Source organism: Centruroides sculpturatus, unplaced genomic scaffold, assembly GCF_000671375.1.
Source record: "Centruroides sculpturatus isolate CEXI.00-Female unplaced genomic scaffold, Cexi_2.0 scaffold190, whole genome shotgun sequence".
Classification (NCBI taxonomy): Eukaryota; Metazoa; Arthropoda; class Arachnida; order Scorpiones; family Buthidae; genus Centruroides; species Centruroides sculpturatus.
This window is the reverse complement of record NW_019384543.1, coordinates 157309-172388: the sequence shown is the minus strand read 5'-3', so window position 1 is coordinate 172388 and position 15080 is coordinate 157309. Positions and strand designations below refer to the sequence as shown.

General features: G+C 30.6%; 1 protein-coding gene across 2 annotated transcripts in view; it reads left to right on the top strand.

Annotated features, from left to right (window-relative positions):
* The window catches only part of LOC111623426 (thioredoxin-like protein 1), a 51894-nt gene that overhangs the window by 9727 nt on the left and 27087 nt on the right, over nucleotides 1-15080 (top strand). For both annotated transcript variants that reach the window (XM_023366001.1, XM_023365999.1), the window contains exon 2: nucleotides 6737-6998. In XM_023366001.1, coding sequence (XP_023221769.1) covers nucleotides 6737-6998 — 262 coding nt within the window. The remainder of the gene's footprint in view (nucleotides 1-6736; nucleotides 6999-15080) is intronic.

Genomic DNA, 15080 nt, shown 5'->3' with positions numbered 1-15080 from the left:
AAAATTCAGAAAGGAGTTTTGACCATTGTTTTATTAGCCAATATTTTTCTGAAGAGAAATATGTCTTCTATATTTTTCTTTACGTGTGTGTTTATAAACAATATTTTCATGTCTTTTCCAGTGAGAAAACCATCTGTTACTATAAAATTTTCTTTATCTATTTTTTAGTCTTCAGCTTTCTGATGAATGAATGGACTATTAGTCATGGTATCTTGTTCATGTACTTTTGTAAACCATAACTTCAAAGCTATCTATCTCCTGATCTTTTTCCTAACAATGCTTTTTAGTACTGTTCTAACTGGTTAAACCTTTAACTCCAGAAATAATTAATTTTATTTATAGTGAATATTTTTAGTCATAATGGCTGAATTTGAACTGATATTGTATAAATTATTCTATTTGGTTAAGAATTTTGTTGTTTTCTTTTTGTAGCCTGAAGATGGCCATTAAATTTATAATTGAAAATGTTTGCTGTAAACAAAATTAATTATTAAGTTAAAGGTTTAATGAATGTGTGTGAATGCCTTTTTAGTTTTAGATCATGTCACTTTTTTAAGATTGTTTCTATTCTTTAGAAGTGAGCACAGTAAATGCTGTGAGATTTTCAACTGAACTGCAGTCTTTCTTTGTCTTATTTTTAGGAGATTATCATAATCTTCAATTTATTGTTCAAAGAAAGATATTTTATCTTCCATTGTGCATTTTATCCGTGATACTGAACAATAAAGATTGAAATAGATACAGTACAGAACATAGAACTTAACAATTGTTGACTTACTTTGTATAAAATATAATAATATGGTTATTCAATATAAAGTATTACTAATATAAGATTATTTGTTGATGTATATGATACAAATGCAGTAATCATATAAGACAAAATGTTTGAAGGGTCATCAGTGTTAAATAAAAAAAAATACTGATCTATTAGACATGTCCTTAGGTCCTTAGGTGTCCTTAGCTGTAAAAGAACAAAAAAAAATTGAGCTTAGACATGACTTTTTACAAGACTTGATATCTTTTTCTGAATATATCTGCAAAGGAATGTGATCTTGAGGAATTGATTATATTAATTGTTAAATTTAATGTTGCAGTCCTGAGGAATGACAAGAGGATCTGATGTTGCTTACTGGGTGTGTAATGCATACCAGTTAAGGATCAAAGGTTCAATAGAGATGGAATATAAGAACCACTGTTCAGTCAAAACTAGACTCAAGAAGTATGAGTTTATAATAACAAAGTAACAACCATTACAGCAATAGCTGCTTATGCATTAGGGTGTGGCTATTCAGATGTGAATTTAGTAGTAAGCAAGAGGTTGTGAGCAATATAGTCCTTGCAAAGGAAAACTATGCAGAAGCAAGGAATCTTGCTGGTGAGAGCTAATTTCTCTCACAAATATCTGATAGGGTTTGATACTTATCACCTCTCACCTCATCTCGCTGAATACCACACATGCACTTTAGCACAAGTAGAAAATGGCTTCTCATATCTTTCATCTATTGTATATATAAAAAGAATTTTTGATATTTTTTTTCAAATTATAGATATACATAGTCATATAAATTCTGTTTTATTAACAAACTAGCAGATGAACCCAGCAAAAAATAACTACACGAAAAATTGTGATTAGAAGATTAGAAAAGTATGAAATAATGTAATAGATTATTTCGTACTTCCAATCCTTCTATTATATTAAATTACAATATTTGATTTATATAACTACAAAGGTTATATTAACATAAGTAAGGGTTTATCACACCAAGTGACCAATCTAACACATTTTAAAAATTCTTTAAATTGTGTACAGTAGAGGAATAAAGAATTTTTAAAATGTGTATATTGGTCACTCAGTATGATAAACCCTTACCTAAGATAACCTTTGTAGTTATAAAAATCAAACGCTACAATATAACAAACATTAAAACGAATTCATATAAACAATTTGGTTATTTAGTATTTGAAAAGTGATCCTTGTTAGAGAGGTTGTGATACCCCGCGTGTGATTGAAATTGCTAACCTTAACGTTCAAAAGACTTCATATGACTTGTTTAAATAAAAAAATCTTGTAAAAATGCTATAATAATTACTTTTATATAATGATAGTGTTTATATTTTTGTAACAGATAGAAAAAATTACATGAGAAGTATGTTCTCGTAAATATCGCATTTATAGAAAAATAGTAGATGAGCCTGGCATTGCTCGGGCAAAAAATAATGATATCAAAGATTGGCTATAATTACATTATAGCCAATCTTATCCATTTTCACAGAATGCAAGAATTATGTCCCCCGTTTCCAGACTAATTAGAGAATTTTTACATGGGTCTGAAAATATGTTCAATTTCCTGCAAAAACGCAAAAAACCGCATCTGTGCCTGTAAATCTTGCATGCCGCTTTCTTTTAACACTTCCATTGTTCCTCAACACTTCCATTTTTAACACTTCCATTGTTAAGGAATACATTTCTTTCATCCCCCGTGGTACCCTACTAAATGTGGTAGCCTACTAAAACGCAGTCAAAAAAGCAAAAAGATTGCATCTAAAAATAGTACAATAGAAGCCAAGTTCTTCAGGATAAGCCTTAACTTCCAGCTTTTATATCTTCAACAGCACGCCCTTCAGGTAAAAATGGGAACCTTCTTCATGGATGGGGAATAGAGGTCTACCACACCATATAACTCTCTTGAACATACTGGGACTTGTTTTTGAGTTTTAGCAGCACGAACATTGTACGCTTACCTGTATAATATATATTGATTATAATAAAGTTCTTTATTCTTCTTCTGTTTCTAGAAAGGAGGGACACCATATTTTCATTTTCTTTTTGTGTGTTCATTATGAAGTAATTCTAATAACAAAAGTTTTTTCTTTGCTAGTAGTAAGCATCGTAGTTGAACCATTTTGATTTTTACTTCCATACATTCACGCTTCCTTGTGATGAGTTCAATGTAAACATGTGATTTCATCATTTCCACATTGCTTTCTCCCATTCACTCATATCAGTGTAGTCATATTGTACTTAACAAGATCAAGAAACCTAACCACCTATTCTCACTCACTCATACATTGCTTGGCAAATTCTCTGACTTGTGTCTGCATAGTTGCACCCTTAGAACAGTTAATGGAAATAAATATGAAGGAGGCTAGGCTCATCAAACCAATACATATTGTTAGACTCCCAAGACCATTAGAAGAATTTATGTCATCTCTCAAGGGTAAATCCATAAATTAGAGACATAGGAACCATCTCATTTGCTTGGAGATTGTTGTGAAATACTATAATATATATTGAAATAGGTTAAAATTTTATTGTCATTATACTCTGAGTATATTATATCTCTTTTGGTTACATTACGTTTCGTAAGCCCCTATCAGGCAAATATTTTGAAATAGCATTGTTAACACAATTATAATGATATTATGACATTTCCAAAATATTCATTGTATAACATCTTAGACTTTGCGTATTGATTAAATATTTGTCATATACGATCTTACAAGCATTTTTGGATCTTTCATTGGTTTTCAAAGCTTTTTTTTTTATTTTCAGACTGTTGTTTGAAAATTATTGTTATATTTTAGTATTTGGTCATAAAAAAAAATTAGTAAAATTTAAAAAATTTTTAATGTATATGGAATTTAGACAGTTTGTAATTGGTCTCTAAAACATGAGTTTGAATGTATTTTTAGCTATTATTTTTAAAACAAATTTCATATAGATTTTGGCCTGCTCTACTATTATATTATTATTCCAGTTAGGTATTAATATATTGATACCTAACTGAAATATGTGGGTGCTTCAAAAAGTTTGTGGAAAAAGTCCATAACTAAAAATTGTTTGGAAGGATTTTGATTTCATTGCACTTGAACATTCTTTACCAACATGTTATAACATGTTCAAACATGAACCCTTAAATGCAGGTAAGAACTCAGCACCACCAGTTGAAAGTCAAGCAACATGGAATCCACCAAAATCGAGACCAGAACAAACATAAAGTTCATGGTGAAACTTGGTTGAGAGAATAGGCAAATCATTGATGCTCTAAAACAAGTTTATGGTGATAACACTCCAAAGAATTCAACAACCTACAAATGGATAAGTCACTGAAAGGTACCAATTTTCCATCAGTTGAAGATGTAAAAAGAGCTGCTCTGACATGGTTCAGATCACAAGACCCTCAGTTCTACTCAGACAAACTTAAAGGCTGCTATCAACGTTTGCAGAAATGTATCGACCTTAATGGAGTACAGTAATACCCCGAACTTACACGATAGGTGGGACCAAGCGATAACCGCCTAAGTCGAATTCGCATAAGTCGGGGTATAATTTCCCATATAAATACATACAAATAATTTTTAATTGGGGCCGGAGACTAAAAAAAGCAATAATTTAGAAAAAAATGTTTAATAAAATCTTAGATAATGCATATGTATAACATATTATATTATTATACAATGTTTTACAATTACTTGATTATCACACCATAATTTTAACATTGTTTCCATCTCAGTGATAATACCGTGATGTTTACGAATGATGCTTGAATTTAAAGATTGAGCATTTTTCGCAGCTTCGAGAATTTTTTCTTTACCTTTTATAATTGTTCTGAACATTGATTCCTCTAGATCAAACTTCTTTGCCAATTCACAAATTTTCATTTTTGTATCGAAGTCTTTAATAATGTTAACTTTACATTCCAAAGATAAAATTTTTCTTTTCTTGTTTGATGCAGAAGAATCAGTTCTACTTTGTTTGGATGACATAGTAGAGTCTCTCAAGTCTCCGTAGATAAAACAAAACAAACACAGAAATAAATAACACAAAATAAATTGTAGCTATGCGTTGATTCCGCACGACACGTCCGAACATGTAAGCTGAACAATAGTGTGGGGGGAGTGAGTAATCGAGAGTTGCATGGCACTCAAACAAAAGACGAATCGGCGAGATTTGAAAATCGCATAACTCCAGGTTTGCGTAAGTCGAGGTATTACTGTATATGTTAAAAAATAAACATCGTAACTGAAATCATTTTTTCATACTATCCTTTTTCTATGAACTTTTTGAAGCCCCCCTCGTATTATGCTCAGCAAAAATAAACAGCCTTGACCAAATGTAAATTTGAATTTTTATGTAAATACAGTAGAACTCCTCAAATCCATTATGTTTGGGACTGGGAGTATGGTCAGAATGCAAAAAAGGTCAGATTATCAGAAAAAAGTAAAATAAACAATCTTCCCCTTTGTCCAGTCTTTGTAGCACTGCTAATTTTTCATTTAATGAAAGAGTAACATGTTTACGTTTCACTCCTGACATGTTGAAAACACACACAAAACTGTACATGTACATACAATGTAAAACATATACTGTAACGAACACAGAAAAATGCCACGGACTGTGAGTCATCGACGAGTTGGGACAAGTTTCTCGACTCCGACCATGGTCGGATTAACTGGAGTGACAGACTAGCCGAGGGTGGACTAGAGGGGTTCTACTGTATCCAATCAATAAATGTGTCAGGTTATATTATTTTAGTTTTTGTGACTTAATTCTTATTGATTTTTGCAAGTCATTCAGCATTGAAGGCAAGATCTTCAATTTTGCCAAGAGTTGTTTTTGAATTTTTTTTTTACTTTTTAATGTAGAAATAAACCTACAGTCCTAGCAGGTTCTGATGACTTTTGACAGACAAAGTTTTGTTAATTGTAGTATAAAATTATGAAGTTATTCAAACTTTATAACTACAGTAGAGTGTCGATTATCCGAAAGTCAATTATCCGAAACGTCAATTATCCAAAAGAATTTCAGTCGGCAAATTTAAATTTTCGCCAGTGCTGTGGCACTGCAATCTTTGGCTATGTTTTGGGCTACTCAAATATTTTACGTTTTTGATACTAAATTAACTTCTGAAGTATAATTTTTTTTTGTTTTTATATTTTTCAATATATTTATTTTGTTTGTAAAAATAATTTTTAATGATACAATAGTCTTTGTTAGGCTTAACATCAACGAAAATTCAATGGAAAGCGACATGCAACAGAGAAAAATTTCAACATGGGATGAATTAATATATTTTTTCGTACATAATCGGTTATCTGAAATATCGATTTTCTGAACAACCCCAGTCCCCAATTGATTCGGATAATTGACGCTCTACTGTATTTTCATTATACTTATGAAAATAAAAAGGACTACATAAAATGCAAAAATGAAACTTTTATATGTGAATTTTATATTGTTTATTTTTGTGTGCTGAAATCTGAAATCAAACTTAACATCAACAAGCAATTATTTATTGTGACATCATAACAATGCCAGGCCTGCAATTTTTAATTATATTTTTAATTTAAAATATATGCTCTCCATCTTAGTGTCTTGCTCCTGTACATCATACTTTTCCTGTTAATAATAGTCATGCCAGTCATCTACCTAATTCATTTTAGGGTAAAATTTTTGAATTGAAATAATGCAACTTGCAGTTTTCATCGGAATTTTGTATATAGTTAATTGAGGCCTCCTGCCTTGATTTACTATATACAAACTTATGGTCGCAACTTTTGTCTGTCTAACTCTGTTCTTGAGATTAAAGAAGGACATATGACAGTGGAAATTTATAAGTCTACATTTTTTTCAAATTGCAGCCCAATTATTAAGAAACATTATTTAAATTTACTGTTATAATTTAAAATAACTTTTATTTAAATTAAAAACTTTTAAAAACAATTATTTTTTCAGGTGTGGTCCTTGTCATAGAATGGCCCCTCTTTATGAAGAACTTAGCAAGAAATACCCAAAAGTTGTCTTCTTAAAAGTTGATGTAGATCAATGTAATGATACAGCAACATCTCAGGGAGTTAGCGCCATGCCAACTTTCAATTTCTTTCGAAATAAAATAAAATTAGCACAGATTCGAGGGGCAAATGCTCAAGCTTTAGAAAACAAAATTAAAGAATTGAGTGGATCTGAAGATGAAAGTTCTGAAACTATTAATGGACATGTAAATAACATTTTTATTTATATTCATTTTTAAATGATTGATGTCATAATTTAACTTCTTAAAAATAACAAACATGTTTATCATTATATTTATTGAAACTTAATTATTTTAAGAAGATTTTTCATGTTTTGTTTATATTAAGCATACTTTTTAATTTATGCAAATTATACAAAATTTTAATTTTATTTGATTTTTTTTTTAATAATTTTAATATCTCAATAGTATATTTCATAATTTGAACTTGGCACTGTAGTGAATTAAATTTTATAACTTTACCTAATTATTTATATAAAATTACAAAATAAAAAATACATTTGGAGAACAGCCTTGTTTTTCAATTGTATCTTTTCCATTATTATGCAGAAGTTTATTCACATACAATATTACAAAAAGTCTTGAACATGAAACTTTATAAAGAGTATTTGAGTAAAATAATTGAACAGTCAAAAGCAAAACACTTTAGAAAGAAGATATAAAAATAATTTTACTTTATTAACAGTAGAAAGAGGAAAGAGTTATAAAGCAATTATTTCCTCCATATGGTTGGAGACATTTGTTTACATTTTGGAGAAATGTGGTCCTATCCATTTGATGATTTTGGATTTTTAAATCTGATAACCCTCAATATCAATCTTGAAACTGGATTTTTTTAAGCTACAAAAATACACACAGCAGGCTTGAAAGAAATTTGACAGATTGTAGTTTCATTCGTTTAATTTTTTGCATTTTTTGGATTACTGTATATAACATTAAAAATATTTATGAGATTAGTAATACTATAAATCTACAAGTGTTTTATATTGATTGAAGCATCAGAAATGATAGAAACTAAATTTATATTCATATTTTTATGTGATCATAGTTTTGTATAATTTTTAGTTAAATATTTTGAAATATTCACATCTTATAGATAACATGCAAATGCCAAAGGTTTAATTAAATTTTGTTAAATAGGTTTATTTTTAAGAAGTTTTTGTGTAAATTTTGATAACAGTATTTTTAGTATATGAGATTAAAAGCTTAATAAAAACTTATACTTTTATAAATCCAGCAATGAATTTAATAAAATAAAAAAGTATTTGATCAGTTTCACTGATCTTCCTTAGTTACAGAATATAACGGAATGGAATAATAAAATTTATAAAGGTTAAGTTTTTGTGAACTATCTCCTCTAGTTATTTTTGAATTTCATAAAAGCTTAATATATGTAAGAACTCTTTACAGAATTCTTATATAATTGATGAATTCAGAGTTTTTACCTTCATTGAGATAGAAGCTTAATATTTGCATCAAAAATTTAAATATTATGAAAAGTAAATTCATATTTCATATGATTGATTTTAATCGTATGGAATACCTTTTTTTGTTCTGCAATATACAGTAGAAAATGGGTTTAACAGACTGTTGAGATTGGAGGTTTTGTCTGCTTAATACAGATATCCTTTAAAATATTGTTGTATATTGTACAATACTCAGCAATCTCCTTAAATAAATCGATACTTGATTTTGTTTTGTGTAAGAATATGTGATAAGAATAGAAATCAGAAAACATCAAAAAAATGCCAAAATTATAGGACTATTTTTACACAATAATTGACATTTTGCACTAGAAGTGTTAGATAGTATTTTGTGTTGTATTTAATAATTAGAAATTAATAATTTAGATAAATGTGGAAGAAAAGATATTAGCTCAAATTCCAATTCAAACTTAAACTACTACAAAGCTAAGCAGGCAACATTACCAATTATGCTATCTAAACTTTCCATGCAGAATGTTTCCAAGTTTTCTAATACTTGACTCATTTGATTCATTCTACTTTGTTGTTTTTCCTTCTTCAAAATTCAATGAGTTTGTTAATGCATTCCTTCTATAGTACATAAAGGAAAATTAATCTAATAATGTTTGATGCAGTGTCAGAGTACTATCTATAAGTGGAACTGTGAAAATCTCATTTGACAGGTTTAAGGACTTGGAGCACATGTAATCATGGAATTTTTTAAATAATATAGAAAACAAGCCATTGTACTGTCCACTTAATAGAGATTTTGGAGAATAGGAATTTTAGTTCATTGTCCAAAGAAAGTGGTGTTTGCTTAATCAAGAGCAAAATACTCTGTACATCAATAGTTTTATTACTATGTTAGGAATATGTGTTTAGTCCATATAAATACAGATGTTTACTAAAAACTACACATAAGGAGAATATTTTATAAAATTATTTGGTTAAAACAAATATTAAAGTTGTTATTTAATATAAACAACCAACAACTGCCTGAAAGATCAGGCTAGAATGTGGCTAATTAAATGATTAATACACTAGACTATAATTATTAATTTAGTTAAGAGATGGTGCCTAACGCCTCCCTCTAGTGACAACTTACTTTGTATTAATTATTTAAATAGCCAAATTCTAGCCCAATCTTTCAGTTAATCGTTGGTCATTTATATTTATACTCATCGGGCTTTAAAATATTAATTATACTATTAGTTAATTTTTTTATATTTTATAATTGAAGACCCTAGTGAAAAAGTGCACAAGTCACACATTACACAAGTTGAGAAAAAACACAAAATAATATTTCAAAGTCATCCTGAAATATTACTAATAATATTTTGGCAGGCAAAATTATATCAAACTAAAGTATAATCATAGACTAATCCAATATATCACCATTTTTCAGTTTAATTGATCAATTTAATAATTTTTTTTTAATAAGAAGTGTGGACTTTTATACTGCTTAACTTAATATTTCACAATGTTAAGTCCTAATTTCATATTTAAAAAGAATAATTTTCATACTATAGACATAAAAACAAGTTTAAAGTTTTTCGTAAACAGTTTAAAAACAAAACAAAGCAATGGGTAGTTATGTTTGGTCATTTTCTTAGTTCCTGTGATTGTCTGTTCCCTTTCCTCTTATCACCTGTTATTTATTTATTTATTTATTTAGTACAAGAAGAACCCTATATGTGAGATTAGCAGTGGGCCACTGGGCTCATCCCAAATGACCACTTACTCTGCAACAGGTTGGTAAAACCCGTTCTCGGCTAGTCGGATGGCTAGGAGGGCAAAAATTTGAGTGGGGAGTGCGTCGGTAAGTCGGCAGGTGTCCTTCAGAGACAGGAGACAGGTTTAAAAACAAAACAAGCATTTATTTATATAACTAAGCTAGGATACATAGGTTAAATGCGATTAAATAAATTCACTGTACAAAAGGGACGCTCTAATAGCTTTACCTGCTAGTCTGAGAGAGAGTTCACAAAGTTCTAAAAAGTACAGATACCTGTATGCTGATATGTCTAAAATGCGTTCGTTGAATATGTTCGTTAAGGGCGATGGAAGTTCAAACGGCTGTGGTTGATCGTATGTCCTTTCGGTCCGGAGTATAGAGACAAATATGGCACATCTACCAAGTATAACTTCCGAGGGATCGCCCTGAGCTTCCGGGGACTCGAGCTTTTATACGTTATTCGTGGGAAATGAGGCACATGATCGACTTCAGTTGACACTTACGGTGCATTGCGATCAACTAACTGTCAACTTTCCCATCATAATGTGAAAACAATCGGTGACCTCCGATATACTTCTCACCAAGAGTGGGTTTTTCCATCGGAGTTGTTTACAAAGATTTTTCCGACATCGGCGTAAAAATCGCGGATTTCACACTATATGTACAGGCTATTTATACCAAAATTACAAACTGTTATGAATATCAGTACAAAAAGAATAATAATAATACAACAATACAGCACATGACAATTGGTCTGAAAAGGAAAAATAAGAAAGATAGCACAAGGTTAATTTCAATATCATCCAAAATAATAATAATAATATTTATATTCTTATGAGGGAAAAAAAAGAAAAATGGCAGTGAATGGTTGGTGGATACAAAAGACAAAACAAATAAAAAGAAAAAAACTAAACAATTACCTGCAAAAAATTGAATAATTATTTATAATATGCCCAAAAGTGCCGACCATAAACACTGCCAACTGTCAAACACTAACAAGTTGTCCACTTAAATAGTAAATTTACACCTCCTGGTGGTAAGCGTCTGGAAAAAAAAGTCTCTTAATCTTAACAAATAAATAATTAGCCACTTAACTTAGTTACAAAACTATAAATATAATGATATTTATTACAGTCCTGTAACAACTGTTTATATGATTGAACCAAAAAATCTTCACCAAAACACTTGTCTGACTGTTGTCAGCACCTTACATTCAGTTATTACATGAAAAGCGTCAAAATTAATAGTAGTATTACAAAATTCACAGTACTCCATACATGGACTTATCATTCTTCTGATTATATTACATTGCACATATAATATGCTTGTGTAATACAAAAAATCACCTGTTTGATTTTTATAGAACTGACACTTTGCTTCCTGATTATCAACATTCTGAAAAAGCTTGATGAATAGTTTGGATTTCTTCATCAGCAAGCTTATCCTTACACTCACACCTACAATCAGGTATCTCTTGTGGACCCTTCTCTATTTCTTGTGTAATCAAAACCAATGTTCCCTCTAAGCTGCGCGGCCACGCACAAGAATTTATGTGCCACGCAGGTGAGCATGCACACCGATTTGAATTGTTGTTTACTTATTTCTCACTCTGTCTGCAACACGATTATTGCTATGTATATTTCGATTAAATACATTAAATCATTGACAAGAGATAATAATTTGTATAAAAGTATGTTTTNTGCATATCAACTACAGATAACGGTGGAAAGAAGCAAGCACAACTGCAAGCACTCCACTCACATTTCTGTTCTCACAAGTCAGTGCTGGAGTTTTTTCTCCTTGTTTCTCCTCCTTGGCGACCGTGTTGTAAATATATTCGGCGCCGTATCGATACTCTTCCTTTTGACTGTATTTTCGATTGTTAGTAAAGGTCCGCGAGGTTCCATAAGATTGATCCATGAAATCTCCGTTCCAGGTATAAATTTTACCACTTTCTCTCTCGCTCTCTCATTACAGTATTGTTTAACTATAATCTTACAATCCGTTTACAAATTCAACTCGATAATTTTTTCACGTTTTTTTTCGGATTAAAGTTCCGTTTCGCGCAACATGCCTAATTTCTTTTTCTAAGTGATTCTCGAACATTATGTCGTCAACTTAAGTCAGCAAATTGACGAACTCCAACCAATGTTCCCTCTAAGCTGCGCGGCCGCGCACTGCTCAAATTGTTGCCGCGCACGAGAATTTATGTGCCGCGCAGGCGAGCATGCACATCGATTTGAATTGTTGTTTACTTATTTCTCACTCTGTCTTCACCATGATTATTGCTACGTATATTTCGATTAAACACATTAAATCATTGACAAGAGATAATAATTTGTATAAAAGTATGTTTTAAAATGAATTTAATCTCTACTTTATAATTATTTTAATTTTTATAGAAAAAAATAAGATTTTATATGTATATGCTCAAAAAAATTTTTTGCTCAGAATCTGTTCAGCAAAATTTTTTTTTTTGCTCAGAGAAGTATATGTTCTGCTCATCGACAAAAAAAATTAGAGGGAACATTGATCAAAACATGAAGCATGAGAATTATTATTAAATTCAGTTTGTTAAAGCTAACAATATGATTATTTCATACAGTAATACTGCCCATGTTAGTGTAAGAAACGTTCATAAAGTATGTCACACATTTAAGGGAAGGGGATTTAAATATTGGGACATTATGATGGCTCTATGCAGTATATATTAAATTTTATGAAAAGAGAGTAAAAAAATCATTTAAAATGTGACATGTTTCATGGTCAGCTTCATAAAAAATGAGCATTTAGCTATAAAATATAACCCAGTATAGTAGTAGAGTTTCCTGCTATAATAATATCAAATAGGCCTAATAAGTTAGCTTAATTTATTGATATAATGTACAGTACATCACAGCATTATACTTATATAATTTCACTGTTAACAACCTGTACATCAACGAAATACAATATTTTATTTGAAATAATAATTGTTATAATCAGGGCTGTGGAGTTAGAGTTGCGGAGTCAGGAGAAATTTCTGGCCACAGGAGTCGAGTTGAAATTGGAAAAAAATGTGTCAACTCCAACTCTGGCATTTCTCTCTCTGTTTATCACAGAAAAATTTTCAAGTTTAACCCCTTCATTTCCGATCAACTTTTAATTAATTATAATTAATCATAAAAAATACTTAAAAGTGAAAAAAAAACGAAAGAAATGCGTTAATTTTGAAGAAAAAGCTTCAAATTTTATTTTCCTATGTGGTCTTGTCTTTCTGTGAAATTTGACACTGATGAGCCATTGTTTACACAGCTGGATGACATTGAGAACATCTGGTGTCGGATTTCGCGGGACATTCTCATAGACGTCTCGGGAGGACAAGGGTTTAAAGTAGGGTGAATACTAGCTGGCGGTGTATTTTTAAATATTTAAAAAAAACTAAAATTTTAATTGCGATTTAATTGCAATTTAATTGCGATCGGGGGATTGCCCCCCCGATTTAATTAAACTTATATATAATAAAATATGTTAATTAAAAAATTAAAAAACTTTTCTAAAAAGAATCGATGGAGTCAGATAATCTATTTTTTTACCGTACTGTACTATTCTTTAGTACACGGAAAACTGCTAGTTTTCCATTCGTTTCTGACTTTTGTAACTCATTTTTTTTCACAATCGTCAGAGAATCTGCATATTCTTAGAGACCCCAAACTCTTTGTCATTGATCCCAAACTCATTATTATTTACTTTAGTGTGTCCAATTACTGGACGACTAGTTCATTTTTACCCAACTTCTCGAGTGTCTGCTCGTTGTTGGAAAAGTTATGCGGTTCCGGCGCAATATGATCCTTTTCTCGCGGTAGTGACAGAGGTCGCCACCGGGATTTCACAATTTTTTCTGACTATGAAACTAGAAATTATGAATTAAAAGTATTGAAAGTAAAAAAATAGGAAGCATAAAACACGTGCAATTCAAAAATTATGAGTTTCATGAGGCAATTAATGCGTCGGCCTACCACTCTGGAATCGAATTTAGGCGGTCGAAATACTCCAAGATATTTTTGAGGATGATCTGGACTGGATATGTCGGTCCCGTACTTTGCTGTTCCATGTGAACCTTGTTGAACCCATATGGGTATGATTAAAAATTCCTTAGTGTTCACAGGCCGAAAAGAGTAAAAAAAAAAAAGAATTATAAGTCTTTAAAATCCCGAGGCTCTGGTTTTTAGCCTAATAATAAAATGAATTTACTTTTTCTTCCTGGGTTCTTCCTGGACCATTAAGTACAAAACTAAGAAAACAAATTGTTTCAAAGGCTACGGAAGAAATTTTTAGTGGAGACCAGCATTGGCTTAAAAGTGATTAAATTAGTTCTCTATTAAGTCTGAAATAATCCCTGTATTTTTTCCACAGGAAACCTACATAAATACATAACTTGTTTATGTTATATATGAAAACTTACACACGTGTTTCTGGTCTACATTTTAAACTTCTTTGATTTTTATCAGTAGAAAAGTGAGTGGGCATGCTTAATCAGCCCCGGCACCGAATACCCTTTATTAAACCGGATGGCCGAGCGGCTAAATTGAGCTACCTACTGCTCTGGGAGACACGAGATCGAATTCGGACGGATACAAAAATCCCAGGAGTTTTTGGGAGATAGTCCGACCAGATATATCGTGCCCCGGCTAAAAGAGGCCCTCTTAGTGTCTACAAGGAGAAAAGAGTTGAAGAAAAAAACCATTAAAAATGAACCATTTTCAAATACTTTCCAAAAGAAATAATGATTATGAGTAATTTTTGAATCACTTCCGAGTAATATTTATTTTATAAAAAGTTTTATCGTTTTTAAGATGTAAGTAAATAAATTTTTTATAATTAATAATTTTTACTGATAAATACAAATATTTTTTTCAGACATATATATCTAATGCAGTGGTTTCAGTGAATCCATATAAAAAACTAGCCCTTTACGCATCAGATATAATTCAAGCTTATCAGAAGAATAGTATGTTTGAACTTCCACCTCATGTGTATGTATTAATTTTAACTTTACATATTTGTATATAAGCATATATATATATATAT